At 38.4% G+C, this 25,286-nt stretch overlaps 1 protein-coding gene across 2 annotated transcripts in view; it reads left to right on the forward strand.

Annotated features, from left to right (window-relative positions):
* The window catches only part of CNOT6 (CCR4-NOT transcription complex subunit 6), a 31,421-nt gene extending 11,371 nt beyond the window's left edge, over positions 1–20,050 (forward strand). The window contains exons 2-12 of one of the 2 annotated variants that reach the window (XM_018081119.1): positions 1,649–1,762; positions 4,234–4,420; positions 7,824–7,909; positions 8,883–8,972; positions 9,079–9,147; positions 10,611–10,768; positions 11,272–11,426; positions 12,399–12,553; positions 13,521–13,751; positions 15,061–15,263; positions 15,948–20,050. In XM_018081119.1, the coding sequence (XP_017936608.1) occupies positions 1,651–1,762; positions 4,234–4,420; positions 7,824–7,909; positions 8,883–8,972; positions 9,079–9,147; positions 10,611–10,768; positions 11,272–11,426; positions 12,399–12,553; positions 13,521–13,751; positions 15,061–15,263; positions 15,948–16,160 (1,659 nt within the window). In that variant the 5' untranslated portion in view covers positions 1,649–1,650 and the 3' untranslated portion in view covers positions 16,161–20,050. Of the gene's footprint in view, positions 1–1,648; positions 1,763–4,233; positions 4,421–7,823; positions 7,910–8,882; positions 8,988–9,078; positions 9,148–10,610; positions 10,769–11,271; positions 11,427–12,398; positions 12,554–13,520; positions 13,752–15,060; positions 15,264–15,947 lie in introns of both variants that reach the window. The other variant, XM_018081118.1, reaches the window with a different exon arrangement.
* The last annotated feature ends 5,236 nt before the right edge of the window (positions 20,051–25,286 follow it).

Raw genomic sequence — 25,286 nt, forward strand, 5'->3', positions numbered from 1 at the left:
AGTGTGATTAGTAAAAGAGCTGTTGTATTAAAGTAAGCTTGTGGAGCCTAAAAGCTTTATTTTAATTAAGTTGCAGAGTTAGCAGAAAGTTTTGGTGAGTTTCTGTTGGTTTTTTAACGTGCAAAGTAAACATTATTCAGTAAAGTCAATAAACAGATAATAAGTCTGGTTGATGGCCTTATTTACTAACATTTATTATTTGTTTATTCTCTACAATGACAACATTCTTCACTTTGTCCAGGGATGTGAAAAAATAAGAAAGCCTTAAAAGACCTGGTAGGAGGATGTCCTTAAGAATTTGACCAGTATGGCTGCTGTTTACTGAGTGGGTTTGGGTAGCATTATGTTATCACCGTAATGTATTTTGTTGCATAATTGCAGAGTATTGCTTGTAATGTGTTTGTAAATGTGATTTGAGCCACCATTGTTTAATATCTTTATTTCATATAAATACATTTATAGCTTGTTGCTTGTGCCTTTCTGTACGTATTTAGATGTGGCAGCTTAGGACACAGAAATATTGGCCATAAAAACTCTAGGATATATGTAGGGCAATGCAAAATCATTGCTCTTATTTGTGATAAATGTGATTTATACTCGAAGTCCTGTGTAACTTTAAAGCACTGAGCTAATTTATAAATTAATACAGTGTTGGTTTAGTTATTTAAAAACTATGTAAGCTGGTTTTCCTCTTAAACTCAGTAAACCCCAGATGTATTTCTCCTGGGACAGAGGAGAGCTGGCTCGTGGTGCAGGGAGGGTTATGGCACAGGGCTTTGTTATGGAGCCAGGAATCCTTTTTTCCCCCCCTCTCCTCTTTGCACAGTACAAGTATGTTGATGTACAGGAAAGCTGGAAGGAGGGTGTTTTTAGAGAGGAAGATTTGCTGCTTCTCTCTCATGGTCCATGAGTGGGTATGGTAAAAAGAAATAACCTAGAAAAATGCTTCTTGCAAAGTTACCAGGAAAGGCGTGAAAAAGAATGAGAAAAATGGAGTTAAATTTCGGTATTAAATACTTGGCTGCAGAAAGTGACAGAAACGTCTACCTTGGGTACAATATTTTCAGATTGCAAGAGTGGTCTGAAGGTTGGATTAAAACCTATAATTCTACAGACTTAAAGAATTGAGGATCTTTTTAAAACCTTAATTCTTTCATGATGCTGATTTGTGTGAAAAATTGAGAATTGCAGTAAACCTGGAACTGATAGATAATCAGATTTATTAGCTAATGTGTTCTGTATGAGCAGAAGTGAGATCCCAGATGTGGTGATCATCACTTTTTGAAGTTTCATTGCTGAAGAACCAAGAGCCTGGAGTAGAAGGGGTTGGTTTTGAAGGACATATGACATACCCATGGGAGGTGGCAGGAGACAACATATAAGTTGGTTTACAGATGTTGGTAAATTATTGGGTGGGGTGTTAGGCTGTCACCTGCCATTCTGGGAGCATCAGGAATCTCTGGTCTTCTGTTTCCTAGCAGTTTTCCCATTCAGTGAAGTTTGCAAATGGGTGTGGGTTATCTTTATCCATAGGTTTGAAAAATATATGGAGCAAACATCCCATATGAAATCTAACTGAAACAGGAATTACTTTCTGAAGAATTCTCAGTATATAACATCTCAATTAACTGTCTTTTTGTCTCAACAGGAATGCCCAAGGAAAAGTACGATCCACCTGATCCACGGAGGATGTACACAATTATGTCCTCAGAGGAAGCAGCCAATGGAAAGAAATCACACTGGGCAGAGTTGGAAATAAGTGGTAAGAAACTGAGGCATGGGCCTGAGTTATAAACTCACTGCAAGTAGTATGGGCTGGGACAAGTGGTGTGGAGTGGAGTCACCCACCTTGAAGTGAGCCAGCAGAACACCAGGAGAGCAGCTGCCAGCTTTGGGTGTGAAGAGCGTGGGTTGGGAAAACATGGGGAGCTGTAGGAGAACTAAGCTGGGGCAGGTGGGGAATCCCCACATGTAGAAAAGTTGTGAAGGTGAGGGTATGGGTGTGAGCTCTTTGTGTTTTAAGAAGATGGAGTGAGTGACAGCATGAATTTAAAATCTGATTTGTCCAAGAGAAGAGCGTGAGGTTGGAGTTGATCTGTAGGTGTGTGTCAGTGATGTACTTACTGTAAGTGATGGAACAGCAATGTGTTAGTCCATGACATAGTTTCTATTGAAGCAGAAATTTTCTGTTTAAAAGCAGTTGTAGATTTCACTTCATTCTTGAGATTAAAGACAATCCCCAAAGCCTCCAGGATCTGTGCAAGCTTTGAGATACTGTTTGACTCTTGGATCTTTTCTCAAAAATAAGATAATGCTCAGAATTTGTAAGCATGAATTTCAACTGATGTGGGACACTAGTGTCACTTGATTTGTAGAGTAAATCCTGATTTTGCTGCAAAAAGTATGTTTTACAGGGCAATTCAAGCAAATATTTTAAGAATTAAAAAAATTTTTTAGGATGTTTGAAACTTAGGCTGAATTTTGTTTAAATATGGAGGTTATTTATGAGACTGAAAAAATTGGCATGTGGTATTTCTAAAAGACTGTTCAATAGAGAAATTTATGGAAGAAGGAATAAACAGCCAGTTCATCACATTGTGGAGAGTCTTTCCATCCAGTTCATTGAATCTGTGTCTTGCTTCCAGTGGCACGTGCCTCACCACGTGAATGGCATTCTTTACTGAAGGTTACAGATGCAGAAACCCAGTTAAATGCTGCTTCAGGAATCAGCATTATATATCGGCATTAGGCTTGGAATCCTCTTGGACATCTGCTGCTCTGCATAGGAAGTGCATTAAGTGATGGCTCTTTCCTTTCATGCCTGGTAATCTCACTGCAGGCTCATTCCCGCCAAGAGAGGTGGTGCAGGGGAGAGGCTGGATCAGGGATGTGGATTGGAAATCCTGTCAGCTACAAGGGTTTCTTTGATCACAGTCACCTGTTTGCATTGGGGGTGGGGAAGAGGTGTTAATTCAGTTTTAAAAATGCAAAGAACTATTGATTTGTATTTAAAACCTTTCAAAAGGCTTCTTAACGAGCATTAGAGCAGCATCAATCCTTTAAAAGCTGAAGGCATTTGCCTTGCAAAATAAAGCATGCAGTGTTTTTATTAGTTGTTCACACTGTCTTTTCCTTGCAAAATACTTGGCCATCTAATACAAAAGGCACGAATGTTTTAACTGCTCTCCTTTAAATCGCTGGGCTTTTTTACTGCAGGGTTTTTTACACCCCTCACTTTGTTACAGCTTTACTGGAAATGATACCTGTGGTTAAACCTTTTGCCACCAGGGACTGAGTCCCAGATACACGTGTATCAGTGTAACTTTCCTCAGGCACTAAATATGAATTCTTTTGTTTTGAAGAAAATCATTTAAGGAAAAGAATTCTGAAGTGTGTATGTTGGTATAATATTAACCAGACTGTCCTTAACATCGATGAGTCACAGTGGGATTTCTAAAGTAACTTTTTGCCTTGGACAAACTGGGGTTGATTCTCCTCTTCTAATGCTTTTGGTGTACAGTGAGATGACTTCTGTAAACGAAAAAGGATCTACTCCTGGGGGAAAAAAATCTTGGAGAGAAGAAATGTTTTGAGACCTTCTGATGATATCTCACATTCCTTGCATGTGGCAATGTAAAAATCTTGATTCTGTCACACAAATCCATGTTTCCACCCTTCAGTTGATACAAAAAATCATACCTTTTTTTTAAATATCTGGCAATAGTTTATGCAGCTTTTAGTTGAATACCAGATGGAAATCCATGTTCTCAACTAAGCATCTTAGTCACCCTAAATATAGTGTTTCTATCTGTTCTTGGCTGGATTAATGCCATAGAATAAAGATTTTTGGTTTGAAAGATGTGCAGAAATAAGGGCCAAAGCTCTTTCATCTCAAACATAAAGCATAATTGAAAAAAATCTGATTCTTACACCTCTGGTAATTATTAAATTCATGGTCAGGTAGTAAATATGTCTTGTCTTGTATGAAACTTGAGAAAGATGTTTAAACCTTAAGTACAGATTGGGAAAAACGACATAAGCATCCCTGGCAATACACTGTATTGTCTTGTGCATTGAAAAATTTTTTATCTATAGAATTGGTGATTAATGGAATTCTCATTGAATAAAATAATAATGATAAAACCTACAACAAAACCCTAACAGAACTTCCCTCAAATGTGTTATTATTGCTTAATCTAAAATGTTCTTTTTTTCTCTTCCTTCCTTCCACAGGGAAAGTGAGAAGCTTAAGTTCATCGTTGTGGACACTGACCCATTTGACAGCTTTGCATCTCAGTGACAATTCCTTATCCCGTATTCCTTCAGACATTGCCAAGCTTCACAATCTGGTATATCTGGACTTGTCCTCTAATAAAATCCGCAGTTTACCAGCAGAGCTCGGAAACATGGTGTCACTCAGGTATGTAAATCTTAACAGGAGTTAAAATTGGTCTTTAATTGTCTTTGTAGCAACAGTTTAAATTTCAGCATAAGTAAGTTCCCCCTTCCTCCCTTCTTATCTATCTCCTGAATACTTGCTGTGGTCTGTGAAGCTACAGCAGTGCTGGCTTTTCTGTGATCTCCTGTTCCAGTGTATGACAGCACAGAATGAGCCTCAGAAGTGCTTGGTTTGATGGCAATCACCTATTTTATATTTATCCAAGTCAGGTTTCCTTTCAGGCATTTTCTTCCAGACTCTTTTACAAATCTTTTATCTGGTGTTTTTCTCACAGAGTAACTGATGCACCAAAAAAATTGCTTTTAACTCATAGTAAGGTAGGAGAGAGGTCAGATTAAACATTTATAATCATGTTAACTAGAGTTTTTTCCTCTTTGTGCATATTTAGTGATTATTCCTAACAATAGTTCTTATTCTGTTTATTGTATAACAATTACAATGTATCTAGTATATCTCCTCCCCACCTTTGCTATGATGTAACTGCATTCCTGTGCAAACTGGGGAGGAGGAAAAAATGTTCTAAACGCAGCTTTTTGATTTTTTTTTTTCCCCTTCAATTTTGCAATGCTGAGATGTGCAAAGTTAGCATGGAATGAGAACTCCTTTTGGAATTGAAACATGCATAGTGATACCTATGCTGATTATGCTTAAGGCTGCAGTATTTCACTTTGTAGAAACACTGTTATGTAAATATATAAATTATTTATATAAGACTAAATATTTGCAGGCAACAGTCTTTGACCCAAAGGAAGAGCTTTATCTTTGGTTTATTAGACAGTTGCCAGTAATTGCTTTCATTGCTGTTAATTTTGAAGACACTTATGAACAGCTTTCTTAAATCTAGAAAGTCTAAAAGTAATGAGATTGTTATTAGAAGTAAAGACCACAATAGAGAAATGGGCTGCCAGCACAGCTTTCATGAAACTGGAAGCAAAGCAAGTTTGTGCATAGAAATATCAGTCATTGCGTTTTCTTCTCCTTTAGAAAAGTCTGCTCTGTTGGGGAGGATTAGAGTAGCTGATTAAATTGGTACTAAATGCTCAAATTCCAGAGCAGTTCAAGTCTCAACCCTGGAGGCTGAGCAAAGAGATCCTGCTTTGTGAAGCATAATTGGCAGCTCTGTTTTGTAGTGTGTTGTATAGTTGTTTTCAGCTGTGAAGTAGTCTGTTCTGAGTTCTAGTTCTTTGCATTACTTTTTCTATTAAAAGCAGTTATTACTAACAGGTTTCTTCCCCTCTTTATCCACTCCTGGAGTATCGTGAGCTAGTAACCCTAAATTTACTGGAATATTCTCAAATTCATCTTTGTACTTCATTAACATCCTTTCAGTCTTCTTCCTTTTACAACATTTTTGTAAGTGTAATGCCCATGACATGGAGATGGCTCAGCAGTGTGGAGTCAGCAGGAATGTCTGAAGTCATTACACCTTCTGCCCAGCACTCTTCCCGATTTGTTCTGGCTGTGAGGCTTCAGCTCTTCCAAGTTTCTTTTGAGTAAAGAAGGCTAAATCTTGTAGATGTGAGATGTGTAGCTAAGGTCTAGGATCACACTAGTTCTCTGTTTATGACCTAAACATAACACTTGAGCCCGGGTCTCTGGATGTGAAAAGCTGTGCATTAATCCACAGCATTCTCTCTGTCCTCGGTAACTGCAGCTGGTCCGTGGTTGCTTTTCACTGTGGTGAAGGTGAAGAAAAGCCCATAAGCACATCCTGTGTGATAGTGCACTGCAGGTCTCAGCTGGGCCAGGGGCTTATGTTTCAGGCTGGCTCTTACTGCAGACACTTCCCATGGCTTCTGGGAAGTCGTTCAAACCAACGGTAATTCAATGCTGGGCATTGCTTATATTCTGAACCACAGAAATCATTTGTGCTCTCACCAGTGAGAACTGATAACAGCTTTTCCAGCTCCCACATCTGGAGCTCTGGGTTTGGTCTGTACAGCAGAGCTCACCCAAGGCTCCTTTCATCTCCCTTTTTACTGCAGGTAGTTGAAAAAAGAGGTGTCAGAGCAGTAGGATTTCTGATCTTTGCAGAAAGAGGAGAAAAAATAAACACTGTAACATGTTATCTTGGAAAGCTCAGCTGTAAAACAGATTCTCTTGACATGCTTGAAAGAACTTGAGTGCACCCTTGGTACGTTTGCAGATGACACAGAGTTGGGTGGAAGTGTCAGTCTGCTGGAGGGTAGGAAGGCCCTGCAGAGGGATCGATGGACCAAGGCCAGTTGTGTGAGGTTCAATAAGGTGAAGTGCCAGGTCCTGCACTCTGATCACAACAACCCCCTGCAGTGCTCCAGGCTGGAGGAACAGTGGCTGAAAAGCTGCCTGGGGGGAAAGGACCTGGGAGTGCTGGTTGACAGTGGCTGAGCATGAGCCAGTGTGTGCCCAGGTGGCCAAGAAGGCCAATGGCATCGTGGCCTGTGTCAGCAGTAGTGTGGCCAGCAGGACCAGGGCAGCGATCATCCCCTTGCACTTGACAATGGTGAGGCCACACCTCGAATCCTGCCTTCAGTTTTGGGCCCCTCGCAACAAGACAGACATTGACAGCTTCAAATGCTGTTATGTAGAAATCTAAAAGAGTTAAGATAACTCTTGGCATCCAGGTTTCCTTTTTTTTTTTCTTTTTTTTTCCTTTTTTGTTGCCCAGAAAATACCCTACAAGTCTCTAGGCACCAAGTTGTAAAAACTTCAAAGCAGCAACTTTATATTGACTGTGATTCTATGAAAGTCTTCACTGCTTAGTGGGAATGTATTTGAGAAAGTGAAAAGCTCCTAACAAGTCCATTTACTTTGCTCAATTTGTTGAGATATTAGAATTCAGGACATGAATTCTGTTACTGTCTGCATATTGGTTCTGTCAGTTTAAAAGCACATATTTTTTCTTAACCCTGAAATTATGAAAAGAAAACCACCCAAACCAATGGAAAATTACTGTTGTGAATGACTATTGCATGGTAATGTCAGTTCTAATCATACTGCCACGATCCTGGCTTTTTTTCTTATTTGTTTTCAAATAATTTCCCTTTATTTGGTCTTCAGTCACAGCCAAACTGTTTCATGGTCTGGTTTGTCTGAGCTGTTAGTGCTTCATCACTTGTAGATATTGAAGTGTTTTATTACTGCTAATGTTTGCAAAATGTCTGACTGTTTAAGATAAAGCTCCTTTCCTCTGTACTTTAATAATAGGTGTTTTGTCTGTGTGTGTGTCCGAGTACAGCAGGATTTCCCCAACTATTGCTGTTTAGTCTTTCAATATTGTGGTTTGCAGTATATTGATTCTCTTCTGGTTCAATTGTTGTACTGTACTGCTGCAGACAAATGTTACTCTGTTTTCAGCCCTGTATGATTCTTGCTCTGTCTACAGGGAACTACATTTAAATAACAACCTGTTACGAGTTTTACCTTTTGAGCTGGGAAAACTGTTCCAGTTACAGACTTTGGGTCTGAAAGGTATTACTGCTTTTTTTTTTCTTGGTATCCACGCTTGTTTAGTGATATCACTCTTGTAATGGCTGTAGACTGCCAGTTCATAAAATGTTACTGATTAGCAATCCCAGATGCAGCTACTCACTCCACATTTATAAATACTGTTATTTAGGGATTATTTAGAAAAATAACAAGTTTGGCAAAGCAGTGCACACATAAAGGGGTTTGCTTCTCTTTTTGCAGAGTGAGCAGAAGCTTTCTTTTGCTTGCATAGGGTTTGAATGCAGTGGTGCTTTAACTAAGAAATAGTCTGTAGTTAAATGTAGGTACATCTCAAACCAGAAAGGGAACATGCTTTATACAGCTTCAGGGCACTCTGCTGTTTATGCAAGCACCAATTTAAGTCTTGCCTTTTTTTTTTGCTCTGAACTGTATAGATTCTAGCTATAAAACTGCTGACCTTGGGCAATTTCAGTCACAAAATCAGGAGCACTGTGGAATATAATACCTCTAAACACTGTTGAGTCTCAAAATCTGTTTTTCTCCCCCTTAAACCTGGGTAATTGCAGTGTGTGTTGTCCATGACAACTCTTGCAATCTGCTTATGTTTGGCAGATGGCAGAGTCTCTGCTCAGATCTGCCTGGCAGATAAACTGATGGTGGATGTTTCACTCACGCCGAGCAGAGGTGGCTCCTGTGTTTGGGCTCATCAGCTCAGCCTGTGTGTTGTGCCACACCAGTTCTTCACTACTCCTTGGTCCAGGGACCACCCCTGGGGGTTCAGTCAGAAGGCAGTCTCAAGAGGGGTTGTGGTAACTTCACTAGAGCTATCCACACATCCAGTGTTTTGTGGGATTGAAGATCTGAGATATGAAACCCCAAAATAGTTCATAGTAGGTGTGGTATCTTTTCTCCCAGAGGCCAGCTTTAAACACTGATATGTAAGTTTGTAATAGTTTGTATATTTTATTCAATATTCCTGTGAATTGGTTTGCAGGAAACCCACTTACACAGGATATTCTGAACCTGTATCAGGAACCAGATGGGACACGAAGGCTACTGAACTATTTGCTTGATAATTTGGCAGGTACTGCAAAAAGAAGTAAGTGATCATTCTTAAAACATTTATTTCTGCTGTGTAAAATATATGTGATTATAATTTGTTGTATCTCTATTTTAAAATGTTCCCATAGTTTCGACAGAACAGCCACCTCCAAGATCTTGGATTATGTTGCAAGAACCAGACCGTACAAGACCAACAGGTACTGTAACACTGGAAGGGGTTTTCCTTTCTTCTTCCTTTTTTCCTTTTAATGAAAGATGTTGATCTTTACTGGAAAAAAAAAAAATCAGTGCTTAAATTAACCAGTCATCTTTGCAGTGCTGACCAGCCAGCTGAAGTCGTTCCGTCCCAGTTGGAACACCTGTTCCAGATTTACCCATGGTTTACTCTGAAGTAATTTCTTTTTAATTAATGTCCTTCTCACAGGAATTGAAATTGTTGTCCACAATTAGTTAAATAGTGGAATTTTAACAGGCTTAATTTAACACTTGTTGAAGAATAAAAAAATGGAAGAATATAAGCATAATTTCCAAAAAACATAGATTTTTTTTTTTTTAAAGTAACCAGTGTATTATCTTTGACTGCACTTTTCTTGCTGTTGGGATTCAAGTAAGTTTAATTCTTTGCTGATTTTTTTGCTGCATAAATTGTCTAAAATATAGCCCTTTCTATTTACCTGCACACCAAAAATTGGTGTATTTCTCAGTTACTGCAGTGACCTCTCTTTCAGGGCTGTTGTACATTACTTTCCCCTGTTGATTTTACTAAGGCAGTTGCTGCAAAGGTCATGCTGTAAATGCAACTTGTCTTTTGCCGTCACCTGTTTATTTGTTTGTTTTCAAAATGCTGGGCTTTGAAACAATCAGCCCCAGATTGTTTCCTCAATTTTCAGTATCTTCAAACAATGGTCTTGGATTTTATTTTTCCCATGTTTTAGAGGAGCTCTGAGTAAGCTTCCAGTATCTCATTGTTGTTCAAGTATCTCGTTCCTGAAGTGCTTTTGAAAAGCAAACCAACCCCAAAAAAGCAATGAGGCAACCCCCTAAATCCATGCTGCTGGATTACATGTCAAGTTGCCCCAAACTGTCTCATTATTATATTACTCCTATTTCAAATGAATACAGAGTAGATGTTTCGTGTCTTCTGCCTGAATTGAAAGCTTTTCGAGGTGGAAATAGCTGGGGGGTTATTTTGCCTATACCTTTTCTTTGTTTGAAGAGATCCTTAGCCTGCTGTTACAGTTTGTGATGGTAATAATTAAGGTAGATTTTTAAGAATCTTAATTAAAGACTTGCAGACCTTTGTATAGCTGGCAAATATAAGCGTTCAGATACATTTACCTTGGTTTGGGTTTTTCACAGTACAGCACCACTTAGCAAAAAATATGTTTGTCTGCTGTTTACTGCATTAATCATATAAGGGGTGGGGGGGTGTTTGTTTCCTAATTAAATGCTAGAAAACAGATGCCAGAAGTCCAGAGTTGTAATTTTTCTCCCTAGAAAGCCTGACAGTTTTTCTCAGCGTAGATAAATATGCTGTGTTTTGGTTGAAACAAATGAGGCACGAATTGATGAATTTGCAGAAGACAAAAACCAAGAACATAACTGTATAGTTTTTTAATATATCAGTGTGTAATTATTGATTAAAATCCCTGTTCTGCAGCCTTGTTCTCTGTCATGTGTTACAATGTCCTCTGTGACAAATATGCCACCCGGCAGCTGTATGGCTATTGTCCATCTTGGGCCTTGAACTGGGAATACAGAAAAAAAGCCATTATGCAGGAAATCCTGAGCTGCAATGCTGACATCATAAGTCTGCAGGTAAAAGATACACCATTCTTTCTTTCTATTCCCCTGTGCCGGGTTTCTTCACGTTAAATGTATTTATAGTAAACGTTCTGTTTTCAAAACCTTGTGGAAACAAAAGGAAAAAAGAAGCGATGTTTAGAACGTTATTTGTTGCTTGACATCAAAAGAATGCTTTCAGCCCCCGCAGTTGGAATGGGAACCAGCAGCCCCTGATCAAAGAAGTGTACGTGGGGGTGTCTTTGTGCCCGTGTGTGTATGTGGGGCTCTAATTGACACATTTTCAAATAAGAGGCTTGAGATAATCATAACTCGGGGGATTACAGAAATTCATTTATATTTTCTTAAAATAAGGATATTGCTCTCAAATTTGCATTCTCTGATGCACTTAATTCCTAGATTTCTTTTTTCCCTTAAATCTAATTTGAAAGTGATTTACACTTCTGAAGAGTCTAAATAATATCAGTCTTCTGTGTTTTGCTAACAGCACGTTCATGCTGTTCTGCCTTATTTTACAGGAGGTTGAAACGGAACAGTACTACAGCTTTTTCCTGGTAGAATTGAAAGAACGTGGCTATAATGGATTCTTCAGTCCAAAATCTAGAGCTAGGACAATGTCAGAACAGGAAAGAAAACATGTTGATGGTTGTGCAATATTTTTCAAAACAGAAAAGTAAGTGATGTGTTTTGCAAAACCTTCTGTTGTCTCTTGCTGTCTTTCACATAATTTCTCAGGTCAGTCTATAGCTCAGACAGTTTGGCATTAATTGCCCTTTTTTAGCCATGCAGGGTTTCTTGCAGAGCAGTCCTACCCCTATAGAAGGGGAATGGTCTGTGTGAGAGAAATCATTCTGTGTAGAATTAGCAGTAAAATATCTTACCTTGAAATTTTCTTTTAAGGTGAAATTTCATTTTGTTTGAGCAGTGCTGGTTTGGGAGTTTACTAAATTATACTTCAATTGTTGAGTATCTGTGTCTCAACCATTAGGTGATAATAATAAAAAAGAAGAAATTAATGAAAAATGAAGCAAATTTTCTTGATTTTTTTTTTTTTGAGTAAAGGAATTTATAATCCCCCAAATTGCTGAATAAGACCTCAGATAGTATTGACTTTTTGATGTATTAGGCTTCGGGTAAATTGAAAGACAAAGCATTTGGTATCACTCCATGCTTCTGTAGAAAAAAGTAATAATTTAAGAGCTGTAGATACTGGTTTTATCATATTGCACTTGTACAGCTGTTTGGATTTGAGGGTAGTAATGTCCCTTTCATTCCTCTGTGTCCACAGTTAAGTGCAGGTGCCAGTTTTGATGCCAAGTGGCTTATTAAAATTATTTAGTCCCTCTCTATTAAACCTGCATCTTTGACCTCGAAACTGATGCAGAATTAAAAACAAGCTTGACTTTTTTATAGTGTCTCCCTCAATAAAATCTTTTAATTGAAACTAAAGTAGTATAAAGTACATGAAAATTGCTAGGAAAACTATATCCCTTGATTTCAGTTTAGGATTTTATGAACTGATGTGACTGGCTGAGACTTTCACATCATGAACATGTTTGAGATTCAATTAAAAGGTGAATTATCTATAACGTTTCCTACTGTATCTGGCTGCTAAAAAAAGTATACATGATGTTTTTTCTTTCAGATTTACTTTGGTTCAAAAACATACTGTTGAGTTCAATCAACTAGCAATGGCAAACTCAGAAGGGTCAGAAGCTATGCTGAACAGAGTTATGACAAAAGATAACATTGGAGTTGCTGTACTGCTAGAACTGCGAAAGGAATTGATAGAAATGTCATGTAAGTCCCATTTAATTTATTTTTTAAAATAGATTGTACTTTGTAAATGAAAAAATTGACTTTTGTCATAGTAAACAAGAGAAACTAGGTTCTGCAGGTGAATATGGCTTGGCACATTGTATGTTCAGACACATTTATTCCCAAAGGAGATTTGGGGAAAAGTCACATTGTTTAAATTATGAAGATTTTTTTTTTCCCCACTTATATTTTTTAAGGAAAAAAAGCTATAAAGACTTGAGTTTGAGTGATTTTGTTGTTGGTTTTTTGGTGGTGGTTTTTTTCCCTTGAAGTTTATAAGTATCAAAGAATTGATGGTGTTAGTTGTGTGTATCTGCATCATTTTAGCTTGTTATTTTCTTTCTGTTGTCATACAACCTGTTTGTTCTGCCCTGTCATTCTTAATTTAGGAAATGTAAATTGGATTTATAAGTATCGCAGTGGGAACCTACTCAACCTGTGTTATATTTGTCAAAATGATATTCTGTTAATTCAGATTCTAACAAACAAGCCTTTTAAAAAACACTTCTAGCAAGAGAGGTAACTTAGAATGTGGATAACTTAGAATTCAGAGCTCACTGCCTAATAATATATGAGCAGTGCCTGTTTACTGTGACAGCCTGAGGAAAACATGTAATTTTTTAGAACAACACTATTTGCCTGTAATTAGATTATTTGTTATTTATGTTAATTCACAGCATTCTTGGATACATAAGCATCACATGTAACAAGATGGTTGATCCGCTAATGGTCTTGAAAGTGAAATATCATTCCTAATGCTTTACATCCACTAAAACACTTGGTAGATATAAGAGGACTTGTCTGACCCTCTTGATTTAAATGGTATTAACCCTCTCGAAGTCATACTGGTATTTTATGTTTTGGTTTCCTCAAACATTTTGTTTAAACTTCAGTAATACTGTTTTCTGTTGCCGACCATGTAAAGTAAATAACTGATTTTAAATTTTAGCTGGAAAGCCACATCTTGGGATGGAAAAGCAGCTAGTTCTTGTAGCTAATGCACATATGCATTGGGACCCAGATTATTCTGATGTGAAGCTGGTTCAGACTATGATGTTCCTGTCCGAGGTAAAGAACATTATTGATAAAGCTTCTCGTAGTCTCAAACCTGGTGTTTCGGGAGAACTTGGAACCATTCCACTTGTACTGTGTGCAGATCTCAATTCTCTACCAGACTCTGGTAAGAGTTCTATTTCTTATTCTTTAGACTGTTTCAAGTGTGTAACAATTTAAAGTTCTTGCTTTTTTAAAGGAGTTTTCAACTTAGAGAATGCATTGTTTGATAATATAAGCTCTAAAGCTACTACGAGAATAGAAGTAAGAGAGAGAAGGTAAAACTGTTTAATTTGTGAGTGACCTTATTGTTATGCAGTAGTATAGCTATGTCAGGTCTTTCAGAAGCATTTTCACTATTATCTTAAAATACAGGAATGGAAAGGAAAAAAATATCTTCCAGAAATAACTGGAAACATGAATGTGTTGCTGATAATTGGGTTTTCTTAATTGTAAGTGTGAGAAGATAATTTCTTATCTTTAAAGTTACCACCATACAATCATTTTTTTGTAGCTCCATTTTTTGTAGAGCTTTTAAAATTCAGTATATCCCCTTCAGACAGGGACTCTTCAGAGCTCTTTATTAACAGGGAACTTTATTTTTTTACTTGGTGGCAACTTCATAAAATGCCAGAGAAGAACAGATTCAGTGCTTGCCACCTTGGCTTCCTCAGGTACCCAACTGAAGTGCTGAACTCGAGAGCCATCCTTCCTTTCTTGTTGATGGTTGTTCAATGTAATAATCTCCATTCTTGGTCCCCTTTCCTTCAGGCTTCATCTTGGCAACTCTTAACATCTGTTAGGGTTGAGAGGAGCAGTTACTGCTCAGCAGGACTGGAAATTTGATTCTTTTTGATCCCAGGAAACCCAATATCTCTAGTGGTGATTGCAGTTCACGTGTCTCATTGTCTTCAGAACAATGAACTGCTTCTTTTACCGTCAACACAGTTATTCTGAAACTGAGGCACAGTCACAGTTTTCCATGACACAAGTCTTGTCCATTTGGCTTTGCAGCCCCTTTAAAGTTAACTTTATTTGAAGTAGAGTTTCAGAAGTTGGCTCTTTTGCAACACTTTAGCTGAAGAACATTGAAGGACAGGACCTGAGCATAGAAGCAAGGAGAGAAGGAAGCTGACTGCCTAGCACTGATAGAATTTTACTTCTGAATTTTTCATCTTCCCTTTCCCAACCTATTCCATATTAACCTTCTCATTTTTTTCTAATCAAAGCACGCCTCATTATTTTAGGTGACATTTACTCATGATATACATTGTCCTGTAATATTTTAAAAGAAATACTGTTAACTGTATTGTGTACATGTTAAGGTTTTGCTTATATAAAGCATAATGTTGCATGTATGACTTCAAGAACCTAAACACACTTATTTACTGAGTGACTGTTAATCCCTTCCTGTGTGTATGTGTGTCTCTGAATAGGTGTCGTTGAGTACTTGAGCACTGGCGGAGTGGAAACAAACCACAAAGATTTTAAGGAACTGAGATACAATGAAAGTCTCACTAACTTCAGCTGTAATGGAAAAAATGGGACAACAAATGGAAGAATTACACATGGTTTCAAGTTGAAGAGTGCCTATGAGAATGGTCTAATGCCTTACACAAATTACACATTTGACTTCAAGGTAAGGACTTGGCTGGTATTTCGGAAAAGTTTTTTCCAGTTTTAAGTGTAACTAATGTGATTTGCTGTATGAAGTTTAACAAATAAGTTAATCTGTTGGTGCAGCTAACTAGATTCACCAAGTTTATATTTAAAACATAGCAAACTAGAATGCCCAACACTTTGGTCTCCTGGAAACCAGATTTTCCTTTTTCTTTTTAGTAACTTGCAATAGATTTGCAAGAATTGGAAATTCTTGCTGTTAACCTTCCCTGTAAACAGTATTTTAATACCCCAAACTAAATGACACAGTACAACAGGAGCACTTAAGCTGTCAACTGCAAGGAAATAATCCATGTTGCTTCTGGAAAACTCTCAGTTCTCTGTTGCCCAGTGAAAACAAGGATGGCTTTTTTCCTCCTCAAAACCAGAGCCAAATGGGATTTGAAGCTCTGTAGGAGGTTGGAAATTACAACCCACAGAAGCACAGCAGAAGTGATACAGGGTGGGCTTTTCTTTTGTTCTCCTAATCTATATTGAGCAACCCATGGGATATAGGAAGAAGAAATCTCCTAAACTGATGATGTGCTTTAGAGAAGGAATGGGGTATTTCAGTTACCAGTAACACTGAGCTCACCTCTTGTTTGGGAGAATAACTTTAGTCATGAATAAACACTAACAATGTTTTTTTTTCCTCTTGTTTTAGGGTATTATTGATTACATCTTCTACTCTAAACCTCAGCTAAACATACTTGGCATTCTTGGACCTTTGGATCATCATTGGTTAATAGAGAACAATATAAGTGGTTGTCCACATCCACTCATCCCTTCTGACCACTTCTCACTTTTTGCACAACTGGAGCTTTTGCTGCCTTTCCTGCCTCCTGTAAATGGAATCCATCTCCCTGGCAGGAGGTAGTCAAATACATTTTAGAGGGCAACCTCAATCTAACTTGTACAATTGTAAAATCTGAATATAGAGGAGTGAGGTATGGCCAACAGGGATTTTTTTTTCTTAATAATCTTAATCTTAAATCTAATTATTTGCTAAAGACATAGTAAAAGCCAGGTGCTATCAACAGACACAATTCTGAGCCCAATATACTTTGTATACTGTTCGACAGCGATCGGTGCATTTGCACCTTTCTTTAATACGTTACAATTAACCTTCCTGTTTCTTTTATCCAACGTGACATTTTCATGCCTTGAAATAGGGAATTGTTATACAGTGTATTCTCTTTGCACAGTTATCTGTAGCACTACTTTTTTGAGGCCAGTAGGAACATCCACAGAACATTCTCCGTACTTCACTCCCTCCTTTTTCAGACTTGTTTGTAAAATATAGAATTTGAATTTAGCCTTTATTGATTGTATATGAACAACAGAAAACCTGATTTATGAGATTTTGTACTTTAAAAAAAAAAAAAGAAAATTCAGATTTGGAAAATGATTGTATTGTAAACTAAGGCTAAATTTTTATCTGTTTTCATGTGTTATAAAGGCCAGCTTGTAAAAGAGGTTGTCACAGGTTTTCTCTGCTAGTGATTTGCACTGTTAGGGTTTCGTTAGCCCTTTTATACTACTTTTTATGTTCAATTGAGAACGTTGCTTTCAAAATCCAAACCTATAAAATCTTAATATCTTACAGAGATAACTAAATACATTCTGTCTATTTCTGATTTTAAAAAAAAAAAAGAGAGAAAAGCATAGAGTTCTCGCAGAACAGATAAGCTAAGCAGTGAATATAAGTAGACCTGTATGGATTGAAAGTTATTGCTGATGTGTATACACTCAGATATTTTTCTCATCTCTAACTTTTGAAGTAAAATCTAGGGATACTTGTGTACAGCTTCTTCATTTCTGTTTTAAATATTTGTCCTATCTCCACTGTGCCTGCTTAAATTTGTTCTCAACTAGCACTGCCTGTGCATGCAGAGAGATCCTGTGCATCCTCTTTTATTTTTTTAAATAATGTTAACACTTGTGAAAATTTTATGAAGATACTTTTGTATAAGCTGTGGCATCTTTTTTTCCTTTGTGAAGCATTGAATATCACACTTTGGAACATGTTCAGGTTATGGGTACACAGTTTCTAGCTTCTAATGCCCATGCACTGCTTCTTTCAGTGTCATTGCACAGTGCCGTTTTTCCCACTAAGAATTACTATCATGTGGATTCTCTTTCGTTTCAGTGTGTTCCTCAGTTTCAGAAAGTATAATTCCTTGAAGATACAAACCTAGCCCTACATTTTCTATTAATGAAGCAGTGTAAAATAAATGCATTTTCAATACAGGTCCCAAAGACAATTCTTCAGATCATTTTTTTTAAAGTGACCAAGTCTTATTTTAAAGTGTCAAGCGAGACTGAAGTTCTGGTGTACCCTCAGTGCCATTTGTGTCATGAAGCCAAGTATGTAACAGCTTACAAATTTAACTTGTCTATTTCTATCCTAAAAGGGAGAATTTATCGTCTCCTTAAACTAATACAACTTGAATAATCAATGTAAAAAAAAAAAATAAATAAAGGAGATAGAGAGCTTGGTCTTAAACAGCTTTTGTTTCAGCTGCGGGCAGGGAAGCAAAAGGACACTGAGCATTAAGAGAAAACTTTCTAAATATTGTGAATTTTTTTATATATAAGAGAGTGAATTGGTAATAATGATTCAAAATTTTATTGAAAAGTAGTCAGCACACAAGTGTGCTCAAACCGTTCTGTTTTAAGCTCAAAGTGAAATTGCAAACAGTTCGGATGTGTAAAATGTACATTTTAAAATTTCAGTAGGAGAAATCTTGATCTTGAATCCTTGTCTGGGACCTGATCTCTTGGGGTTATTTTGTTTTGGTTTTAGTTGTAAAAACACCAAACATGTCCAGTTTATAATCAGTACATTGAAATGCTGGTAGTATTGCTGTAGTAGACTTAATGCGTAGTGTTATTTTTTTTCTGTTTGTTTTTTGGGGTTTTTTTGTAAAGTGTGAATAAAAGGTGTTATACTCATGTTTCCTTAATGATGTCTTGGTAATGTACATCATGACAATTTCCAGTAATGATGAGCCAATTTAGCTTGTCAGACTAAGCAAACTATTTTTCTTTTCTGATTATCTGGATTGTGTAAGGAGTCCAGAAAGCTTTACAGAAGGGGAAGGGAAGCACTTACTCATTTTGTATTTTTAGAGGGGGATAATTTACTTTATTAGATGCTGGAGCTTGAGTGCACTTGTTAGATTCTAAAGGTTTGAGCTTTATCCAGTATGTGTTCTCCTCTATTGCTTAGTCTTAAAAAAATATTTGGATTTATGACAGCATGTGAAAATATGGCCCCTTGTGCTTTTGGAGACACAACTGTTCCTGCTGAGTCACCTTATGGTCTAAGGGTCCATTTGAATAACTGTTTCCTCCAGCTTTTTTATACTGTCCATCAGGTCCTGATTGAAAACCCACTGAATCCATTGAAGACACTCCTTTGACTTCACTGGGTTTTAACTGGACTGCAGCTGTGACTCGGGGGCTGAAGGAAGGAAGGAGAAATGTTTTGAATATAGGGAAAGACCAGATGGCACCAAAACAGAGCTGAGATTAACTTTGTCAAACAATCTTTCAAGGAAAACATATTCTTGTGTCAAACAAATCTAACTCAAAAGTCTCAATTTCCAGCTATAACATAGAATAAGGCAATAAACCGTGTCTTCACAAAATCAAAATGTTTGCTTCATAGTTTTTAACATGCAATGGTTATTTGCAATATTTTTATTCAAGGTGGTTTTGGGTGTTGCCATAATTGTACCTTCAGTGTTCTTGTTGTAAAAGCACATACAGCAAAAGTCACAGAACATCCTTGGGGTTGAAAGGATTTATTTAGGTTAGACCAGGCTTTTTTCCACTTAAAGTACACTCTGCCATATCTTGTCTAGTTTTATTTACATTTACCAAGAATTCTGGGTGTCAAAAGTGTAAATTGAAATATACCTTTAACTAAAAGAATTGATTAGAGTACAAGACTAATACCACAAGTTACTGCTTTTATCATAACACAAATAGGGGGGAAAGGAGCATATAAGTTGGTGCAAGTTGTAATTATTTTGTCCTTTTAGCAGCTTTAAATTAAAAAAAAAGGTAAAATTGGCTAGCATTTGACAGAACTATTTTGAGAACATTGTATGCATCTTTGATGTAACTGTAGCAAGTCTCTCAAGGTGGTTTTTTTTTTAGAGCAGGCTTAGAAAATACCTTATGCTTTGCTTTTTCAGCCACACAAAACCTGTATGAAAGACAAAATAATTGCAACACCATTGGGGGGGGAGAAAACTAATTACACTGTAAAACTTTAAAAAAGTTCAGTTAACCGCTTCAGTAGCAAGCCTTTCTCATTCAGCCAGACACAGTATTTTTTAGTATGTTAACTGCTATTCTTTTCCTTTGGTTGCATAAATTTGTAACACTTAAGTGTCTTGGTATGTTTAAGTAGTGTCTAAAATAGAATATCTTAGTCTTTATTCACAGTACTTCTGTATAATGTGTAATGCACTGGACTAACTCTTGTTTACCATTCATGTAACAAAAACCAGCACATTATCTGCACTAAGCTCAAAGAATGTTGCATTTGTCTATAGGCAGCTCTTCAATAAGATAAATGGGAAACTGAATATGGTCTGATGGTAAACAAGGGCTTTTACTGTTCTCTTCAGTGGAACTTTCTTCTTGGTCAAATTTTAACTAGTTAGTATTATATTTATATACAGGGTCTTCTTTTTCTTTACCAATGTATTTTCCTACTCATAGCTGACCAATAAATCCAATATCTGTTTCAAACCTTCTTGAAGTCTAATTCATATTTTAACTTGATTCCTAAAGCTTTTCCTGAAGAGTTGCACATACAGCCAAAGTGAGTGAAGTGTGAGAAGGTATAGTGGAAGCATGTAAGGAACTTGAGAATCCTAGAAATATTTCTCCTGTACTTTCTGTTACTTTCTAGATCTGCAGACCAGAACTCTGCTCAGATCAGTTGGGTTTGGTTTGCAAAGTGAAGGTGTGCGTGATCAGCAGTGAGCTTGTGGAAAACCCCTGTCCAAACCTACTCAGATCTCAACCCTGTGGCCATCTTCTGACCTTCCCAGGTCAGTCAGGAAGGTCAGTTGTGCAGTGGAGATCCACAGGTTTTGTCTGGGTCCTGTAAGACCCCCCCCTCCTTCCTTCCTCTTCCACTCCAGAAAGCACAAAGTAGCCTTGGGGTCTGACAGCGGGAAGGGATTCGTTAATTTACCACGGAAGGGGAACAAATTGAATATTTCTTCCATATTCTTTTTCAGAAATCAGATTCCACTAACTCTTGTCTTTAGTCTATTTTAATCCCGCATTCTTTGGCAGGGGGTGCTTCTGCATCAGTGTCTGTGTAACACTGCAGACCCTTGTGTTTGATGTGATGATCCCATCACTGGCAGCAGCAAACAACAAACACCTGAGCACACAAGACCCCTCCCTGGTCCTGCAGCATTCAGGATGTTGCTGCTGCTTTGCTCTGAAAAATAAATGATCTAGTTCAGCGTTCCTGTGAATACCACAGGCCCCAGAGTTTTCAGCTGGTTTGTAGGTTTGAAATGTGCTGTCTTGAAGCAGCTGTAAATCCCCAGCAGTGTGATGAGTCCATTGCAGACTCAGCAATGATTTCTCTTTGGTTTTGTCTCGTGGGTGAGATGTTAATTCCTGTCACATTTGCAGGGTTGCCACTAGATGGTGTGGGAAACACAGGCTTCACCAGCACACAGCATGAACGGATTGGAGTGCCATCCACAGAGCGTGGCTTGTAGAATTTTTCTTAATAGTATTTTTGGGAATTCAGGCCCAGGAATGAATCTTTTCCAGTGGCAGCAGTTGGTTTGGTAACATCCACACCAAATAAGTATGGGAGTTATAAATCCAGCTGTCATGATGGGAATGAAAAACACCTACTTGGTCCTCGGTGATAAAATCATTCTGTAGGGCTTTTGCTTGCTGCATTTAATCTACTTAATGTTACGTTTTTAGATGAGTACAGTTGTTATATGGTTCCAAATTGGAGTCTACAAGCTCTTAAATACTCACATGCCAGGTTAGCAAATATTATTGGGGGAGCTGTCTGTAGGGAAGCTGGGCCAGAATTAATTAATGGAGAGGCTGGTGACTCGTCAGGGAATGTGCACAGAGAACAGCATCTCTCACTCAAAGGCAAAGGACTGAGTTGAGCTTGTGTCCTGTGATCCTCAGCCAGGTACGAGAAATACTGTCTTTGTTTAGCTTGCAGTAAAATAACTACAACTATTTCAATACATTGAATACAAAATTGCTCTGGCCAGACTCCTAGTTACTGGTCCTTCATACTCCATGTCTGCTGGCTCTTCAGTGATAGAAGAAAAGTTGGATTTGTGCCTTCTAGGGTGGGAATTTCCAAAATCAGTGCAGTTGACTGTGTGGTTTGGTTTGTCTTTTCTACTGATATTAGTAGAGCAATGGAGCCTTAAAATGTGGAACTGAGCCTAAAGAGAGAGAGGAAAGGAGAAGAAACTGAGAAAAAGGTAAGTGGAAAGGACAAGAATAAGCAAGGTACATGGATTGACCTTTTGGGAGAAGAAATACTTCATTAAAGGTGAATGTCTGGTAATTTTCTTGCCTTTCATCCTCCCCTCCTAACCCAAAGGCACTAATTGTTTGCTCTCTAAATGTTCCTTTACTCTTTTTGTATGGAAAGCAGTACAACTAATTAAGCTATAGGGACCTTTGGTGCATTTGAGTATTTTCTTATTCCAAAATAATATTATAATATTCTCACAGATTATCAGTTTTTAGTAGATAAAATGGTTATGTTGTTAAATCTTCCCAGTGTGTCAGTGCACAGTATGGATTTCTTTAAAAAATACTAGATGCTATTGTAAAAAAACATACATTACAGAAAATAAAAACATATATACCCCCCTCCTGGGTTTTAATGCCCAAAAAGATTTAACCTTCATCTAATTGCACCTTTTTCTTTTCTGATTAGTTGATGTAATTTTTTTTCTAGGTTTTTTTCTGGCTGGCTTCTGGGTTTTTTCTAGTTAAAGGCACAGGTTGTTTCTCTATGGGTACCAAGAGTGACTTAGCAGTAGTTTCTCCACTCTGGCTAACGATATTGATAGCTCTTTGGAGGCTGAATTTATTGATTTCCCTTCTTCCTTTTAAAAAACAGGATGTAGGTTAAGAGCCTGCTGCTAAAGAGGGCAAAGGCCTGTTGTATCTGAAGACCTGACCCAAACCATGTGCTGGTTTTGCAAGACACGACCAAGCCACAGATGAGATGTGGAGAAGCCTGGAGATGCACAAAGATTTCTTTTAACCATCCTCAGGCATTTCTTTTAACCATCTCCTGCCCTCCCACCTCTCCCAAATAAAGCAGTGGGAGAGAGGAGTGCTAGGAATTTCATATGAGTGGCTCTCATGAGCAGTGTGGAGCAAAGGAAAGTTGTAGACAGGTGCAGGTCAGTCTCTTCTTCCAGGTAACAAGTGACAGCATGAGAGGAAACAGCCTCAAGGGGAGGTTTAGGTCAGATATTAAGGAAAATTTCTTCATGGAAAAGGTTGTCAAGCATAGGAACAGGCTGCCCAGGGAAGTAGTGGAGTCACCATCCCTGGAGGGATTTAAAAGACATGCAGATGTAGCACTTGGGAACATGGTGGGCTTGGCAGTGCTGGGTTAATGGCTGGACAGCTTTCCAGTGAATAAAAGCAACCATACGCAGTGAAAAGTCTAACATCAATTGCCCAGTGAGAGAAGATCAAGTCCAACATGTTTCAAACTGCTGCTTGATTCTTGTGAATTTACGTATTTTCATTCCCTTCGCAGTGTTTTAAGTCAATGTATGGGGGATGTGAAGGTTTATCTTGCCTTAGCTGCTCTCTGAGAGGCTGTACCCCTGTGTTAGTAGGGGCTACTCCTGCAAATGCTTGCATGTAGTAAACTAGAAATATTTCTGGTGTAAGTTTAGGTAACAGACTACAGAAAGGGCTGGGATTACTCTGTGTAACATTTTCTCCCTTAGGTGGAATTGTTCATCCAGGGACCAGTGAGGGAGGAGGGAGACAAACAAAAGGTAGAAATTTGGGTCTTGGCTCAAGATGACCAACAGGAAATTTTCCATTGACTCTACTGAGATTTCACTGGGAAAACATAATCAGGAGTACAAACTATGAAAATACCACGTGTGCATGTGGAACAGGTTGTCTTCCCTGAGACCCGCCCAAACCCACTGAGGCACTGCAGGCAGGAGGGTGAGTGTCTGACCTTCACCACCCAATGTGGGGATTCACATTCCACTGAACTGAGTTTGCATTTTTGCTGGGTCCAGCCCCGAGTCTTTGGCATGGCTGTACAATTTAATTAAGCTTTCACGTTTGATGGTGTGAAAACTGCAGTTTCAACCAGTTACATCATCCTCAGCAGCCAGCAAGCCTTTTTGTTACATTTGCCCAAGTATTATTCATGTCCTGTAGGAACTAGTGCAATAAATAAAGAGGAAGAACCACCTGGCATTGCAACACAGTTTTACCTCTTCTACCTCTGTAATTCTTTGCAGGCTATGAACAATCTACTCCTATATAATTATTTTTTCTTACAGGTTTGGCTAATCTTACAAATCTTTCTCTAAGTAAGAATTATTCCCATTCTAGAGAAAGCAGAAGTAAAAAGCCAGCAACTTGCTGAAGGTCCTGGGTGTCTGGATGGCAGAGCAGGTCAGACCTGCAGTCCCCAGCTCAGACTCCAGCGTTGGTTCTGCTCCCTCATGTCCTGCAGGTGAGCATCACGTCCCATGAGCTGAGGGAGGTCAGCAAGGGGAAAACTGCTCTGAATTATTCAGGCAGATCAAATGGTCTGAAGAGGGTACAGAGCCATGGCCATGTCCTGCCCAGAGCTCCCCTCCACAGCAGGCTGAGCAATGTGCCTTCAAGTCTGTCAGGTGGGTCGATTCCCTCCTGTCCCCAGAAGAAGGAATACATGCAGTGCAGTGCTTTGTGTTCATAGTGATTTTAAAAATACTGTACTGCTGGCCTGGAACACTCTGTACAAGGTTCTGAGGGCAGTGACTTCTGAAATATATCTCCAAAGGCCCTGATCCATAAAGATACCCAAGTCTGTGTTGTCTCTTGAAGTACAATGGAGCAGAAAGACCTTGGGAGCTTGTGTGGGTCAGGAGGTGAGTGCTTGTACCAGGAGCAGTAAAATCTTTTACTGTGATCCAAGCAAGAAACACTTCTCTAAAAAAAAAAAAAAGAGATGTGTGACAAACTGTTGGTGAGAAAGGAAAGAATTCTATAAATGCTAATTACATTGTTAAGTCTGACAGACGGGACCTCACAGCTCTGACAAGTCTCAGAGTCTGACAGAGTTGGGGCAGACCATGTTAAATACTGCTATTCCTGGAAGAGCAGTAAAAAGCAAAACAATAAAAACATTTTGAACTTAATTTTCAAATAAAATTTCTAGAATTGGTATTAGAAGCAACAGAATTTGGTGAGGTGGTTTGGGGAGGGTTGTTTCCTTGGCAACTTTGACAGCAAATGCCAAAATGAATGGCTTCAAACTGGCAGAGGGCAGGGTTAGATTGGACATTAGGAAGAAATTCTTCCCTGTGAGGGGGGGAGGCCCTGGCACAGGTTGCCCAGAGAAGCTGTGGCTGCCCCATCCCTGGAAGTGTCCAGGTTGGACAGGGCTTGGACCAACCTAGGCTAGTGGAAGGTGTCCCTGCCCATGGCAGGGGGTTGGAGCAAGATGATCTTTAAGGTCCCTTCCAATCCAAACCATTCTACAACGCCATGAAAATTCTGAAGACATTGGGCAACACAAATTTCTGCCAATGGGATGATATTTAAATGTTGACATATTTTCCTTTCTATCCCATATTATTTGCAGTGGACTGGAGGAAGAAGGCTTTGTCTCTGAACACAGAATCCAAAGCTTTCTCCTGCCTGTCTGAGATCACGAGGTAATTTTCCATTGCCAGCATTAGCCTTTAGCAGGACTTTTCTCTCAGAATCCTTC

Source organism: Manacus vitellinus, unplaced genomic scaffold (assembly GCF_001715985.3).
Source record: "Manacus vitellinus isolate BGI_N305 unplaced genomic scaffold, ASM171598v3 scaffold_51_pilon, whole genome shotgun sequence".
Classification (NCBI taxonomy): Eukaryota; Metazoa; Chordata; class Aves; order Passeriformes; family Pipridae; genus Manacus; species Manacus vitellinus.